The 16,554-nt window shown below is 43.6% G+C and overlaps 1 protein-coding gene across 6 annotated transcripts; it reads left to right on the forward strand.

The window, feature by feature from the left end:
* Positions 1–473: 473 nt before the first annotated feature.
* On the forward strand, positions 474–10,730 carry CDIPT (CDP-diacylglycerol--inositol 3-phosphatidyltransferase). 6 transcript variants are annotated; one of them, XM_061589200.1, is made up of 7 exons: positions 474–890; positions 1,008–1,101; positions 2,185–2,319; positions 3,729–3,882; positions 5,402–5,483; positions 7,898–7,979; positions 8,097–10,729. In XM_061589200.1, exons 2-7 carry the CDS (start codon positions 1,059–1,061, stop codon positions 8,246–8,248), a joined length of 648 nt encoding a protein of 215 aa, XP_061445184.1. In that variant the 5' UTR covers positions 474–890; positions 1,008–1,058; the 3' UTR covers positions 8,249–10,729. The 6 variants fall into 6 exon arrangements, with proteins under 6 accessions (XP_061445184.1, XP_061445185.1, XP_061445186.1 ...); XM_061589201.1 differs by having other exon boundaries at positions 1,012–1,101; XM_061589202.1 differs by having other exon boundaries at positions 474–876.
* Positions 10,731–16,554: the final 5,824 nt, after the last annotated feature.

The following is a 16,554-nucleotide window of genomic DNA, read 5'->3' on the forward strand; positions in this document are numbered from 1 at the left end:
AACTATACTGAAGCATGCCATAAGCCAGTATTACTCCATAGAAGGAAAAACTCTGAAATTTTAGAATTAGTTTATTTTGTGATTTTTTTACTCCTACTGCGCCAATGTCAATCACCCAGTTTATAATTAAATCTCTGTCATAAAAAAGAAAAGAATGGTTAGAAAGCCTACCCTGATTCAAATAACATTTTCCACATTTATTTCATACTCCATTAAGAAATATTATTTTGCAAAAACGGGGGGAAAATCAACTCTCAAGCTTATCTTTTTGTATTAAATCTCAGGTAGCCACCTCCTTGCTAAATAAAAGTTGAGTAATAACACATTTATAGACTTTGCATACAGTAGTATCAATGATACACCAAAGACTGAAGATCTGGTACTCCTTTAGCGTGGGAAATATAGTTTTCTTGCCATAGCTTCTGATTGGCTAATAGGATTAATCTGATTGGTTAATAAGAAAATAGGTGGATCCAAAATGGCCGCAACAGCGAAGGTTATCAATTTTTAAAATTCAGCCTCCATGCCGTATACTGTGCAGGGCAAACCTCTTTTGCTAAATAGACTTTTTCTGACCTTAATCTTCCGAGTGCTCTAAGAGAAGGTTAACCATAAATCAGAGGAGGAAAGGGGGGAAGTGTCCTCTCTAGCCTAAGTTATTGTTGGTCGGACTAAACCAAAGCGGAAAACGGGGGTGTACGGGAAGACATTTACTTCCGGACAGGTCTTCTGGGGAGCGGCGGAGTGCAAGAGACAGTTTTAAAGAGACAGGCTGACATTTTACTTTCTGAACCTGAAGACTAGTTGACGGTTGCAGAAACCGGAAAAAGCTGGTGCATTGTGCAAAAGAAAAGAACTGGGAGTCTTCAGTCCCTTGTGAGGACAGCGGGGTTAGTTGAAAAGGGGGACGGGCAGGAGCTGGGCTCCTGCGTTCCTTGGGGAGGGGTGGGTAGGTGGGTGGCTATTGCATGGTCTAAATCTTGTGCTGGATCTTGGGGGGGGCTAAGCAAGATTTGCAGGGAGGCTCCGGTCACCACAGAGGAACAACTCACAACAAGATGACGCAAGAAAACATTTTCCTCTTCGTCCCCAACATCATTGGTATGTCCTGGGGTGCTGGGGGATAGCCTGGGTGAGTTGGTGGGGGAAGGTGTGTTGCAATTGCAAATAATTGAAATGAAGGCTGCAATCGTAAAACACGTTGGTTGTATTCCACTGAGTAATACTCAAGAGTAGACCTATTGAAATCAATGGAGCTGAGCTAGTCACGGCCATTAATTTCAATGGGTCTACTGTGTAGGCTCTGCTGACTTTGGACCCATTACCTTGGGGAAGGGGGCAAGCCCCACTGAACACACCATGCGGCTTGCTTCTGTGTAAACATGCTGAGGATTGTGCTGTAATGATCTTCTGGGGGAAGGGAGGCCTGGCCCTAGATTTGGGGACATTTTCTAGGGCTGGTCCTTTCAAGATGTTCCACATTCACAGGCAGTATAGCTCTGAATACTAGGTGCTGGGAGACAAACATGAGGGTGGAGGCTCCTGCCTTTGTAGACTTTGTTCATAGACTTTGCAAAAGCATCAGAATGGCCACTGTGGAAAACAGGCTGCCAGCCTAAATGGACCTTTGGTCTGATCCAGCAGGGTTGCTCTAATGTCCCTAATAGCTGTGAAGTGTATCATGCTATGGCCTCCTCTCTCCTCCCCCTCTTGCATCTTGCCTTCCAGCCTTCTGCATCAGCACTTACCTCTTTCCAAGTGTTAATGCTGCTGCTAAAGGCAGCAGCCTCTGGAATGTCAGCAGCCTGTGGCAGGCAGACAAGGGACCCACCTGTCTGTTGTGTGCCCAGCTTGGGCATGTGTGTGTGTGGTGGTGGTGTTTTGCAATAGCTTTCTATGCCAAGAATGAAGGGGGAATGGGTGATCCTAAAATTTGGAGTCTGTTCCTCCTCCTCCTCAGCACACATGAAGGAAATGTTACATACTGGAGAGTTTCAGGGCTGTGGGTGACTCTTGCCTAGAAAACTGGGGAGGTGCAGCTGTGAGTAGCAGTCAAGGGGAACCAGCTGAAACTTGGGTGTGTAGGAGACCACAGCCCCATCTCCCTATTTTTCTGTGGGCTGCAGGGCTTGGGGGTAGAAGATTCAAAGATAGTGTCTTATTTTCCTTCCCTTCCCTTTGCAGGTTACGCCCGTATAATATTTGCTTTTATTGCTTTCTATTTTATGCCAACCTACCATGTGGCAGCCTCATTTTTTTACCTGCTTAGTGGTTTCCTTGATGCCTTTGATGGCTATGCAGCTCGGGCCCTAAACCAAGGTAAGGCTCAGCCTGCACTACTTCCGGTTTGTGCCGAAAGGCAGAGGGTTACAGTGTCTGATATAGATGAAATTGTTGTGTTGTAAAGGAATCAGTCTGAAAAGACTTTAAAAAAAAAGCAGAGAGGAAGAGCACATAAAAGAGCAGATAAACCTGCCCTACACAGAGCTAGATCATTGGCTCATCTAGTGTTGTCTGCTCTGAATGGCAGCAGCAGCTCTCCACAGTCCCAGGTGGAGAACTTTTCCATCATTTGCTACCTGATCCTGTTTTCACTGATCCTGCTAGAGTTTGAACCTGGGATCTTCTGTATGTAAAGCATGTGTTTCACCACTGAGCTACATCCCTAGATAGAAGCCTGGGGTGGTGGGTAAGAGAATGAATCACAAAGTCCCTGGCTCAAGTCAGTTCTGAGCTTGCTGGGTGGCAGCAGGCAAGGGACTGTCACTCACCCTTACCCATCTGCATATCTGTAAATTGGTGATGATAATCCTAAACTACTTTATAGGGCTATTTGATCACTTAAGAAAATTACATGTGAGAGCTATTTCTAATACGCTACATGTGAGCAGTATAAATTTCAGTACGTTTGCTCATTTAATTTATTTACATTTTATGCCAGTTTTAACCAACACAGTGCAAACATTAAACCTGGGCATTGGGGGGCGATCCCCAATAGTTCTGCCTAGAATCTGGTACCTAAAGCAAATCTGGATGCTGACATTTCAGAGGTTATATCTTTTTTGTTTGAGTTAAGATTCTAGATCAAACAGTTCTGGAGATGCATTTAAAAGCATGTCACCAAAACACTCTTATTCTGTGGGAGGGGAAAAGTTTTGCACTTGCCTTCCGTGGTCCCTCTCTCCTGTGATCTCCATTAATTTCTCCATCCCAGCCCCTCACTTAATTCATCCTTCCCCTCTTGCCACAATACTGTGCTTTGCCAAACCCTCCCCTCCAAAGAATCAGCAGAAACCCACAGATGTGTGGCTCAGAATAAAACTTGAAAATCTGCAACTTTAAGCAAAAGCATGTCCAAATAGATCGAGCTGCCTAATTTTCTTATCAAAACAGGAAGAGTTTCCAAAGTTTTTATTGCGTTACTTCTTTATAAGATATAGACCAAAATGTTGCTTTTCTCCCAGTGTGTCTGGACTACTGGAAGTCAACAGCAACTCAACAGCCATTTATGCCAACCAACTGTTGGGGACTAAAGGAGTTGCCTACCTGGGACAGCAAAATCTTGCCGATCATGTAGCAAGCCACAATATATGGCTGTTGAATCACATCCAACTTGAAGGATCATGCGGCTGCAATATATACTCTGCTCATAGCTCCCTCCCCACTGTTGTATTCTTCTAGTGCACATACAGTACCCTTCCCTTCCTAACGTATGACGTTCCTCCCAGGCACCCGCTTCGGCGCCATGCTGGACATGTTGACTGACCGCTGTGCCACCATGTGCCTGTTGGTGAACCTGGCTATGCTCTATCCTGAATCTGCCCTCTTGTTCCAACTCAGCATGAGCCTTGATGTTGCCTCCCATTGGCTCCATCTCCACAGGTATCAGCTGGAAAAAGAAGCACGCAACACAATATGGCAACATCACAATCTGCCTTATTGCCACATCAGACTGTGGGTCTGTTTAACCCAGTGATGTCTGCTGTGACTGGCAGTGACTCTTGTGGGACGCAGGCACAGGTCTTTCATATCACCTTCTGCCTGTTTCTTTTAACTGGAGGTGCCAGGGATTGAACCTCTGACCTTCTGCTTACAGCCAGGTGCTCTGATCCTCAGCTATGGTCCTCTGTTGCAACAGAGCAAAGTGTAAGGCATTAAGAAGGGATTGGATAGCCACCTCTCAAAGGTACTGCGTTAATGGATTTCCTGCAGCAGCTGGGGGATGGAATTGATGACCCCTGAGGTCCCTTCCAACTCTTATACTATTCCTCTCACATATCTTTGTTGTCAGGGGTTCTTCCTAAACTGAAACAAATCCCGTAGTCTTATACATGCTTACCAGGGAATATGTCTTGTTGAATTTGGTAGAACTTACTTCTGAGTAGACACAGGTACAATTTGCACTGCACATTTTCATGCTGACCCTTGTTAGCCTTGCAGTGCCCATGACTGCAACTGGAACTGGTTCATGCAGAAGAAAAAACATATGGTAAAGTCCTCTCCAGATTATACCATTTCAGACTGCAAATGGGGGGATTGCATATTTGAATTCTGCCCCACAGACACCTGATACATAGTGACTAAGGCTGCAATCCTGTCCACCAGAGATTGCTAACCTGCGGCCCTCCTGATATTGCTGGACCACATCACTGACCTTGTTGGCTGAGGCTGATGGGAGTTGTGAGACAAACATTATCTGGAGGGCCACCAACTTCCCATTCCTGCAGTATGACTTACAACTTAGTAGTGCATAGGATTGCCCTGTAAGAATCTGGGCTATGAATCAGGAAATCCCTAGTATCTCATCTCTGCCAAGAATTTCCAAGGATCTTAGACGTTGCTTTCTCTTTCAGCCTCAGTTAATTTACCTGGAAAATGGGGATAATAATACTGGGTTTTGTGATGGTTATGATGTGATAATGTACACAAGGTATGGGGAAGCTTTGACCTTCCAGATGTTGTTAGGCTACAACTCCCATCAGCCCCAGCAAGCATGGCCAATTGCCAGCTGTGATGGGAGCTGTAGTTCAATAACTTTTGGAGGGCTAAAGCCTCCCTGCACCTGAAGTAATCTGTAGTACGTGTAGAATGTTCAGAGTGCCAAAATTGTTATTGTTTAGGAAGTTGTTGGGGACAAACATTGCCAAGTTTCGTGTGGGTTTTTTTGGTGAAGAATTTAGTTGTTTTTAACGCACACATTGGCCTGATAGGTGAGGTCTGAAGAGAAGGGCTTACTGTGAAGCAGAGAAGGATTTTCCCAGTAAAACCAAGAAAGGAAAGATCTTGGACAGTATTAGGGGAGGCAGAAGGAACGAGGATTGCTTGAGTTTGGGTATATGATTGGGAAGAAAGGCTGGAGGCTCTTAGTTCCCAATTTAACACTCTTCTCTGCTCCCTCCAGCACAGTGGTGAAAGGTGGAGAGAGCCACAAGAGCATCGATTTATCAGGCAACCGGATCCTGCGGGTCTATTACAGCTCTCGGGTAAGTGGTATTTTTTTAGAACTCTCTCTTTGGAGAGATGTGGTCGGAACAGTTCCATCTCTTCTCCTTTGGCACCCTCCCTTGCTAACCTATTTCTTCAAAAGCAAAATACGGCTCCAATCGTTTCCTCTACCACTAGAGTGTCTAGCAATCTGCATTGCGATATCCCCTTATTCTCTTAGCCCCCCGCTTCAAATACTATATTTAGAAACCATCTTGGAAAGCAGGAACAAGAAGGATTCTGCCATTCCCCCTGCTTTAAGAAATACACTGTAGTGCTCAATTAACCATGGAAGATTTCGTTTCCACTCGCATTGAATTCTGCCTTCTGGAAGTGGGTGGCCTCACCCTTGGCCATTCTGTGATAGAAATTTTCATAGAAGATTCCCGTCAGTTTGGAAGGGGTTGTTTCATATTTTCACTTCTGCAACAGTTTCATTGGCTTCCACTTAGTTTCAAGGCTTGATTTGTAAAGCCCTAAGTGATCTGGGCACAGGGTAACTTCCTTTGTTTGTTAATGGAAATGGACTGCCTTCAAGTCGATCCCAAATACGGTTTTCATGGTAAGTGATATTCAGAGGGGGTTTACCATGGCCTCCCTCTGAGGCTAGTCCTCCCCAGCTGGCTAGGGCCTGCTGAGCTTGCCACAGCTGCACAAGCCAGCCCCTTCCTTGTCCACAACTGCCAGCTGGGGGGCAACTGGGTCCTTGGGACTATGCAGCTTGTCCACGGCTGCACAGGTGGCAGGGCATGTAACCCCTGAGCCACTCCCTGTGGGAGTGGTCTTTAGCTGGCCCTTGACACCCAGGAGACACGAACGGGGATTTGAACTCACAGACTCTGGACTCCCAGCAAGGCTCTCCTCCCCACTGTCCTATACCAGCTGTTGTTTGTTTATAACCTGCCCTATATCAAATGATCTCAGGGCAGGTTACACAAATCATTAAAACAATTTCAGTTACAAATCAAGAGTGGGTGATATATTTTAATTGTTATAAATTTTGTTACATGTTGTAACAGACTGAATTATGTAATTTTTTATGTTGTAAGCTGCCTTGAGCATGAACTAGGGGGTATACAAATAGATGATGATGAATAAAAACACTAAATTAAAAACACAAGTGCCAGTTGCTACAATCTTAAATTGTTAAGGTTAACAATTCCAAAAAGCTTGAGCAAATATCCAGGGCTTAACCTGGTGCCAAAGCAAAAGCAAAATTGTCACGCAGGTGGATTGTGGAGGGGATGGCATTCCATAAGTGGGGGGTGCCACTGCAGAGAAGTTACCACACAATGTGTAACTCTCAAAGATGGGACTCTGAGAAGGGCCTCCTCAGGATATCTTGATACTCAAGGCAAGGCAGGACGGAGAGGTGCTCCTTCAGGTATCTAGGTCCCAAATTATGCAGGGATATGTAACTCATCATGATCACATTGAATTCTAACTGGAAGCACATTGGCAGTCAGTGAAGTCCCTTAAGAACTGGTGTTATGTGTCTAGGTGGCTGTTTCTTTCAACAGCCTAGTAGCTGCAGTATACATCAATTGTGGTTTCTGAATTGTCTTCAAGGGCAGCCCCACCTAGAGTGCATTGTAGTAATCCAATCGCAAGGTTACTAGAGCATGGGTTACTTTAGCCAGGCTATCACTATCCAGGAATGACTGCAGCTGACAAACCACCTGAAGTTAGCCAAGGCTATTTGAATCCCAAAGCCAGGCTCGAAACCAAACTGGAAAGTGTCTAAATAATCTGTTTCATCTAAGAGTGTCTGAAGCTGCCTGCCCACCACTCTCTTGAGCACCTTGCCCAGAAAGGGGATATTTGCCGCTGGGCAGTAGTTGTCATATACCCCCAGATCCAGCTAGGGCTTAAGGACAGCTTCATCACATACAAGCCTACCTTTATCTTAAGATCCTCCTCAGAGGCCCTGTTCTTTGAGCTCCCATTGTCTGAAATGGGGCTCAGGGTCTTCTCCGTGATGGCACAAAAGTTGTTGAACTCCCTTCCTAGAGAAACCACCTCACTACTTTGTTGTTGGCCTTCAGATGGCAGACCAAGGCTGCCCTTCTCCCGAAAGCCCTTGGGAAATCTGACTGCTGGGATAACTTGACTGCTCCTTATATTAACTTTATTGCCCTCTTGGATTGTATTGATATTAATCATCACCATTTTTATTTTTACATGATGTTACGATGCGGTATTGTGTGCTTGGAAGCTGCTTTGTGGAGGGGGATGTATCAAAAGGCAGTCTACACGTGTTTTAATAAACTAACAATCAATTACAATTGATTTTGTTGTTATGTGCAAATAAATAAATAAATACACATGTGGATTCCTAACTCATATAGCTTCTCTTTGCTGTCTTTTCTTGGCTTGCTTTGCCTGATGTAGTTTCTTATCCCTCTGCCTTCAGGCTGTCCTCTTCATTATGTGTGCTGGTAACGAGCTCTTTTACTGTATGCTGTATTTGCTGTGTTTTGGTGAAGGCCCAGAAAGTGAGTATGCAGAGCTGGAGGGATTGTGGGGTGATGGGGAGGGATTGTTAGGGCAGGGCGGAAGACTCCTTCCTTATTTTGCCTCTTCCCCCCCCTTTTTTTCTTTTTACCTTCCAGTCCTACCAGGGCAGGTCGGTCTCTACCACCTTATACTTTGGGTTTCTGCCCCCATCGCCATCACCAAGAGTCTCATCAGCCTAGTCCACTTGGTCTGTGCCTCGTGCAATATGGCAGCTTTGGATGCTGCTGAACGTGTAAAGAGGGAGTAGCGTTTAAAGGCTGTGACGGGGAGGGGCAGGAGCATCACTTCCCCTTCTCGCTTCCAGCGGGGACCAACTACCAGCCCTCACCATGATGGGATTAGCCACTCCCACTTGTGCAGTTCTTGCTTGATGTGATGACTCCACCTTCCCATGAATGTACAGGATGATGGGATTGGTTAAGTCCTGTTCCTCCTGGCTTCCTCCTTCATTCCCATGATTCTTTGCACTTAGGAGAAAATTGGCTGGTAGGGAGGATTTACCTCACACGTAGACTGAAAGGGAGGTGTTGGATTGACTGTTTTGAAGGCAAATAGACGATCATTTGGGGTTTTTATAGTTCTGTGCCTCCTAACTGTTGCTGTATATCTGGTTGCAGGGGAATGACATTCAGCCATGATAAAAGCCCTGTTCTAACTTCTTGTTTTCCAAAACTTCACAGGGGTCTTGCTTTTGATTGGGAGGGTATATCCTTCCCAGAATTCTCAAGTGTATCTGGGCTCTGTGAGGGGGTGAATCAGCCATTTGGAAGCCATTTAGTTTGGACTGTGCTAAAAATATATATATTTGAAAATGAATATCCTGTCTTTAGGAAAGAAGCACTATTAAGGCTTAAGGTCTCATGGTCCATATCCTCCTGTGTGCAGTATTATCCCCCTTGGAATTCTCTGTGGCTCTTCAGTTTAAACTTGTGCTGATGGGCCAGGTTGTCCAGAAAAACTTGACCATAGAGGGCCACTTGGAATAGTGTTCCCAGATTCCTTTCTCGCCACAATGCTTTGCTTTCAGAGCATCTGTATGACTTGTTCTGCCTTCAATCAGCTGTGTTTTCTACATAGCGCTGTCAGATACTGAATACTCTGGGGAAGCCGAGGGGATAGAGGAGCCCTTTTGTAGGAGCCTTCATGGTCATTGCTGCTGAACATGATCTTAATGGGTTGTTTCTTCAACCAGCCTTTCCCATATTTTTTGCACACATTTTCATAATGATGGTATTTGAGATCTGCTGTTCTTTTCCCTTCAATCATGCATTTGCACTTGTGAAAGACTGCAGTAGAACTCTAATGTGAGGTAAATGGTGACCAACTTTAGTATCTGTCTTGCCTTCCTGACTCCTCCATTCTTTCTTCCACTGAGGCCAGAGTGATTATTTGTGCTTTCCTCCTTCTGAGCTCTTGATAGTTCCCTGGGATAATCTGGTTCCTGGTCTTGCACAACTGTAGTCTTCTTCTCCGCTTTCCTCAATCATTTGTGCATTTGTAAAGTTGCCATATTACATCACAGTTCTGTTTTCTCCACATGATTTTTGTTGTTGTTAGTGCTGGCTGGGTTTACAGCAACACGGTGGCCATATTAGACTTGTCTATTCTTCAAAGCTCCCTTCTCTTACCTCCCCACAAAAAGCCAGTACTTCATTTTAGCAAGAGGAGGTAGAGATGGCAGAAGAAGGGGATGTCAGCAGTGGGATTTGGCAGCCATCTTAGAAGAACTACATTTAGGACCTGTAGCACTCGAGACGTGGTAGCTGTATTGGGCGAACTGACTTCATATATTGAGACAAACTAGATACGTTTTGCTGGAATTTTTCCTCATCTAAATGGGCACACATGCACATATTAAAATAATTGCTTGCTTCTGTGGAATGTCCCATGTGGTCTCCTGAGGACAGGGATCAGTGTTATCTTGACAGGCCCTCTCCTGTCTTCACAGTGCCACACCCTTACAACCCCCAATTGCGTGTCATTTGTATGTAGATTTTACAAAAATTAAGATTTGGTGCAAAAAGAGTCTCCTCTCTCAACAGAGTGGGAGTTGCTACAATAAAGACAACTATGTAACCATCTGATTGTGCGTGTTTTAATTTGGCTGGCTTTACATAAGGATCTTGAGGAATAGCCAGGATATGTGTGTGTGGGCTGGGGGGTGCCCAGCTACAGTTCCCAGCTCAGAATTTAACTGCAATCTGAAATTGTCAAGACAGACAATATGGTCAAGTGGGGGCATTCACGGTACTATATAAGTGTAGAGAGATTTGGTCCTGCATGCTAACCCTCATGCATGCCATGGGGAGCCTTGATCAAACAACACACTCTGAGTAATCCATTTGAATACATTGAACATTCTTTGAATATGTTGGCCTCTTCAGTTTAGATGACATAAATGGGGGTGGTGAGGGAGTGGTCCTGGCCTGTACCACTTATAATCTAGGTGGGTGATGGTATTGTTGAGTACATCTCCATATTTTTTCCCTCAACTCCCTTCATAGAAAAACAACAACCTAGAGATCAGGAAGAAGAATTATAGCTTATCATTCTCCCCTGCTGTTTTAGTTTTGTAGATGCAGATACTTTTTTTTTCAGCCAACCATATGTATTTTTCTTCCTCATCTGCCCTTAAGTGGTATAGTCTAGGGATAGTTTCACCATATCTCTGACAATTTGTGCAAACTAGTTTTCTCTGTCCCAAAAGGAGTTGAGTTGGGAGACCAAGTCATCAACCTCTGCTAAGATCAGGATCTCTTTCCTGGCTTTCTCTTTTATTCTCAAATGATTATGAAGGTTCACAAAAGCATAAGTTTGTTAATCTTTGTTATATTACAAGACTCTTTGTTGTGTTTTCCTAAAGGAACCCCGTGAGTTGAGAATAGTCCAAGAGTGTAAGCTAAGGCAACCTGTGGCCTTCCAGATGTTGTTGGACAAGTCATGCCAGCACTGCCAATTGTGAGGGATGATGGGAGCTGAGAGTTTAAGGAACATTTGGAGGGCCACAGGTACCCCATCCTTCCTAGAAACAAAGGGGCAGATGTGATTCTACTGTACAAATGTTACTCTTAAGAGCTGCTGCTGCAGAGACAGATCTGACCCACTGAGTGAAATCCTCTGGGATGTTTACTACTAGGGAAGCTTGTGGAATTTGTTCTTTGCCAATTACAATACAAAGTTACCTGGTCTGCCCTTTGTAGACCACTGTGCAGCTTGAATGTAGCCATCCACTGGCTTCTACACTTCTCCCAATAGTTCAGTGCAGTTCTTAGTGGTTTAAACTATCAAAATAGGATGTTTTTGAGAGAAGGCATACATTTGAATACATATTAAAATGTGTATTTGAATAATATTTTGGGAGGGATTTTAAAAATCTAACAGATTAATGCAAAAACAGAACAGAATTAGGCAGAAAATCATGCTGAAGTGCCACAGACTGGAAAAAGACAGATTCGTCCATTCCAGCCTGGATAAACCTCACTAACAAGAATGGGACCAGTGCACGGGAGGACGAAATTTCCTGTTGAATTGCCTCATAAGAGTTTTCCTGTCTGAGCTCTATAGAGGAGAGCAAGCTTTATCAACCAGCACTGGAGCTGCAGCTTCTACTTAGGTGCCATTAGGCCGTTACTGGAAGCATCGTACAAAACCCTCGCTTATATCTTGGCTTTGCTTGGGCTGAGAAATTGACCTCCTGGAGAAACAGCTTTCTAATTCATGCAGGTGTTATTATTGTTATTATCACTACTTAAGGCTGAAGTCTTACCTCAGAGTAAGTGCTATTAAATTCAACAGGGCTCGCTTCTGAGAAGACATAGCTACATTGTACACAATATAATAGGGACTATAACACATGCTGTCGCTTGAATCATTTTTGTTGTGCTTTAATTCTTTGTGTCTAAAACTCAGAGAGATTCTTCCACACACACCTGAATTAAATTTAGGAGCAATTGCAGTAATGAGCATTCTGTTTGTGGTACGCTTGACACAATTGCAGAATCTGGTAGTATGACACAGAATTTAGTGGTATGAAGATTTCTGTATTCATTTTTTATAAATCAAGGTTCTGGTCAAATGGCTGTAACCATAACTTGAAAAGGGTCGGAAGCCAGAATGGGTTAGCATCATAATCCTTTTCTGTAGCTAGTAGAAGCAGGATAAGTAAACATATGAGCGCACATTTGTTTTGGCTAATTGGCTTGTAGAACTTGGTTTGCCTTGTTGTGGGTTTACTTGATGGGCACAGAATTTACAAAGCCTGGCTTGACAAAACAGTGGAGAGCCCCTGAGATAAAGCTTTCCTGGAAAGATTGACAGACACCATCTTCATGCATCTGAGTTTATTTACTCGATTCATGCATTGATACAAAAATCTGTAACAGTTTATAATTTGACCATCTCCCATCCCCCATCACCATTTTATACAAACCGATAATAGGATTTGTAATATTTAATGAAACTTACTCTCCCCTCCCCCCCAAAAAAAATCAGAATTCTGAATCTCACAAAATGTTTTGATTGGTCCCAGGCTCAGGAAGACCCCACCCTTTCCTGTTTTGAGTGTAATCATTTTCATTAATAGGCAAAAAATAATGCAGAACTGAGCAGAAAATGAACGGTAACAAATATGTTACAAAATAAGCAAATATAGTGAATAAAAGTGTTTGCCCATTTTTGCTCAAAACTAGGTATGTTTTTGAGTTTTGTATTTAGATAGAAATGAACTGTGCTTTGTTTTTTGAATGATGGCATGATTGAAATTGGTTCTGTCAGCAGACAGAACCTCCCATCAGGAAAGATGGTGAGAATGTGTATTTCTAATAAGACAGCATTGCAGAGGGACAGGAAGCCATAAGGGTTCTGGTGCTTCCTGTTCAGTCCTCAAGGCTACACCTAGGGTCCAAGGTGAAAAACTAAACTACATCTCAAAAGTGAGGGTAAAGGAAATAAAAAATAAAATCTCCCTCTTGTTTCACCCCCCCTTAAAAACCTCATTTCCCAATCACGCCCAAAATAGTATAGTAATAAAGCAAACTTTATTCTTCGGCATCCAAAATTTTACTCCGCCCCAAATATGAAAACATCTATCAAGCATCATGTCAAAGATATAGGTTATTATGTGGTTTTCATTCAGTAGCTGATATGTGTAAATGTAAAACCCCTCTTCCCCAACAATGATCTCTTCCATTTCATGGATCATTCCATGGCTTGCCTTCTAAAATTCTGCTCTTAACCTCCTTTTGGTTCCTCACCCTCTCCAGTCCCCTGGTCTGCTCGTTGCTTACAGCACTATTATGAGGGTAAAACTGAAAGCAACAAGATTATTTTGCAGACCTGGGGCAGGGGTAAAGAAGCTTGGAGACAACACTTAGCACTTTTCTCCCTTTAGATGACATATTGATCTTAAGTCCCCGATCAGCAGGGAAAGCTCCTTTTACTTAGTCGGTCACTTTGAGCCAGCCAGGGTACAGGAGGGTAGGATGCAAAATAATAAACCTCCCCTCCAAGCGGACTGTTGGTAAATCCACTACGCTTCTTGGCAACTGGAGGGCTGGATACCTCCCTGACAATGGGCTGGCTTTGACCCAGCAGGCCCCGGTTACTTGAATCCTGTGAGAAGTCCTCTAATTCTTCCCTCTATATTAAACTGCTATCAATCCCAAAGCAATTCCTTGTCTCTGAATCCCCCAGTCTACATTTGAACCCCAGTCTAGATTTGGGTTAGCCTTGAATCCTCTGAACCCACCTTACCTTCCGTTTCCCTCCTGTGGTATTCCCTAACACCCTTCTCTTCCACCAAACAACCCCATGTTCCCTTCTGAGTGACCATAATTCACCCGCCAACCCCTTCCAGCGGCCCTTGGCCAATTTCCTGTCTCTTTAACCCTGAAAGCCCCTTTCTAATGAATCTCACACCACAGTGTTCTCTGAACTCTCTTCCTTTCCAAGTTTCTGATTCACCCCTTGACTTTCCCTCCCCACCCCAAATATAATCATATAAAAACATGCAGATAGAATACTTGCATTTCAACATCAAAATACAACAGCCTGCCCCTGCCATCCCTTTTCCACCTAGAGATTTACAGTCCCCAGGATGGTTGTGTGGGGAAAAAAACAACAAAATCGCCCTACCTTCTACCCCATGCACCCATCAAAGGGAGAGCAAAATTATTGTTTTTTTTTTTTTGAGGGATGGTTGAGGGAAGGTCAGAGGTTAATAATTCGTGCAGATTGGGGTTAAGAGGGGGAGAGGTTTAAAGTCACTCGTCGCTCTAAATAAAGCCCTGTGCCCTCCTCCAAGCACAGATTTTAAAGGAGGAGGTCAACATGAGATCGTTCCCATCCACCCCCATATTCCCTCCCTCCCTCCCTCCCTCCCTCCCAAGGCCCTTGTATAACAGTCTGTGAAAGAAAGAAAAAAATTAGTCACATTGTGCCAGGTGTAAATTCATGTCTGACACACACATTTCTTTGCTGGTGCCCTTCCCCCCACCCAGTTGTTTCTGTCCAGTGGCTTACACAGTTGTCCATCAGGCCCTTTTAAAGTATTTTTTGTTGTTTGGTATGGAGTGTATGCTCTCGCTCTCTCACGTATTTCTCCATCAGTGAAGTACAGTGCGACACTCCTCTACCACTGCCCTTTTATATCCTGTGGTTCTGCTTACAAATGTGCTCTTACACTGTTCTCCAGCCTTTCACACCAAAAGATAAGCCTTCTCCTGTATGAACTGTCCAAGGTTCACTTTAGGTGCTTCTCTTTGGAGGACACCAACACACGTTCCTCCTCCAGCGGTTTTTAATTAGCCTGGTGCACCATTTTCACATCATTTCACTCCAGAAGGAGTTTGTAGCCTTTGGTATTGTCTTCTCCCAGCTGGTGTCCTATGCTCTTTTTATAAGTTGGCTTCTGAATATTGTATGATGTTGTCTAGCATTAGTAACCCTCCGTTGAGAATGAGGTGTTGCTGCATTCTGTAATTCTGTGGGTAGACAGATGTATAGCTTCCTCCAGCCAGCATTTTTAGCCTGTTGTTTTTGGGTGTGTGGGGGGGGGATGTTTAACACACACTGCTCTATCACATCTTTCACACATGCACATTTCCACTTTAAAGCTACCTTTCTGGCTTTGATGTTTTCTCACAGACTCTTTCCTTAGTCCTCGCTCTATTTCTTCTGCAGTCTGTGTGCTTACTGATCTTCCCCCTTAGCACCCTTTCTGCCTTTCAAAAATGGGCCTTTGCTGAAATTGAACAAATAGGTTCAGAATTCATAGCATGGCCAGCTACCATAAAGACAAAACAGTTGTTGTTGAACTGCAGCTCCCAATGTCCCTGGCCAATGGCCATGTTTCCTGGGTTTGATGGGAGTTGTAGTTCAACATCAAGAGAGCCAAAGGATCCCCACACTTGGCATAAACAGACATTGACTTCCTTTACCCCCGTAACTCCACAGTCTCTTGTGTGCTCCACAGTTTCCCCTGAAACTGCCTTAAATTCATTCCACACCAACATCCCAGCTGCTCCCCATCTCTGCCTGATGCCTTCATTTTTTCTATGTTCAGCTAACTAGTGTCCTAATATGTTAACATGTAAAAACACCAAAAAACCTCATGCCACCTTAAAGACTAACAAGTGTGTTATGGTATAAACATAGCCTATGAAAGTTTAAGCCATAATAAATTTGATGGTCTTTAAGGTGACACAAGACTCTTAGTATTTTGAAGGAAAAACAACAAAACAGCTTCTTTATATTGCTTTTTCTTCTGTTATCACATTAAGTTGGGATCAAGAAGAAACACATTAAATTACAGTGTTTTTTTGTTTGTAAAGCAGGATGCCCTTTGCATAAGGGTGACATCATGAGGACAACACAAAAAATATGCACACATGGGGTGCATCACATGCACTTTAAAATTCAGTGTGTTCACACCCCTCCTCCTCCTCTGAAAATGAAAAAACAACAGGTGTTTGTCACCTTCAAGACTCACCAACTCATTGTGGCATAAGCTGTTATAGACTAGAGTCTATCTTATCAGATGAATGGTGCTATACCAAGTTTGCAGGGAGGATAGTAAGGAGTAAGATCAGAGGGAAATGTGATGCAAAGCATACAGATTGTGATAACTGTAAAAGTTTAAATGTATGCACAATAGTTATCAAAGCAGTGCTGTTGATAACACAGACATCCTGGCATAGTTAGGCTATGTTCATTAGCCATTACATTTGTGTTGTCCTCAACACTACTTAGTCAATACTAGCTTGTTAACTATTCTGCATACATTTAGATTTTGTTGTAATTGTGTATGTTTTGCATGACATTTCCCTGTGACCTCATTTCTCACCATTCCTCTCCCCACCATATGACATATGCCTGCAAACTTAAGTCAACACTTCATTCATCTGTATATGAAAGCCTATGTCACAATACATGGTTACTTTTTAAAGTGTCACAGAACTCTTTCGTTGTTTATTCTGCAGTTGACTAAAAAGGCTGTCTCATTGGAAACTGCTAACATGTTGGCTTTTTCTACTTGCATTTCAGTCCAGTTCAGAT

This window comes from Rhineura floridana, chromosome 11 (assembly GCF_030035675.1).
Source record: "Rhineura floridana isolate rRhiFlo1 chromosome 11, rRhiFlo1.hap2, whole genome shotgun sequence".
Taxonomy (NCBI): domain Eukaryota; kingdom Metazoa; phylum Chordata; class Lepidosauria; order Squamata; family Rhineuridae; genus Rhineura; species Rhineura floridana.

Excerpts from the sequence above, each read along its gene's own strand:
- CDIPT (XM_061589200.1), top strand. The coding sequence starts at position 1,059 with ATGACGCAAGAAAACATTTTCCTCTTCGTCCCCAACATCATTG. Across the intron at positions 3,883-5,401 it reads CATTGGCTCCATCTCCACAG|CACAGTGGTGAAAGGTGGAG; the intron begins GTATCAGCTGGA and ends TGCTCCCTCCAG. Across the intron at positions 7,980-8,096 it reads TTTTGGTGAAGGCCCAGAAA|TCCTACCAGGGCAGGTCGGT; the intron begins GTGAGTATGCAG and ends TTTACCTTCCAG.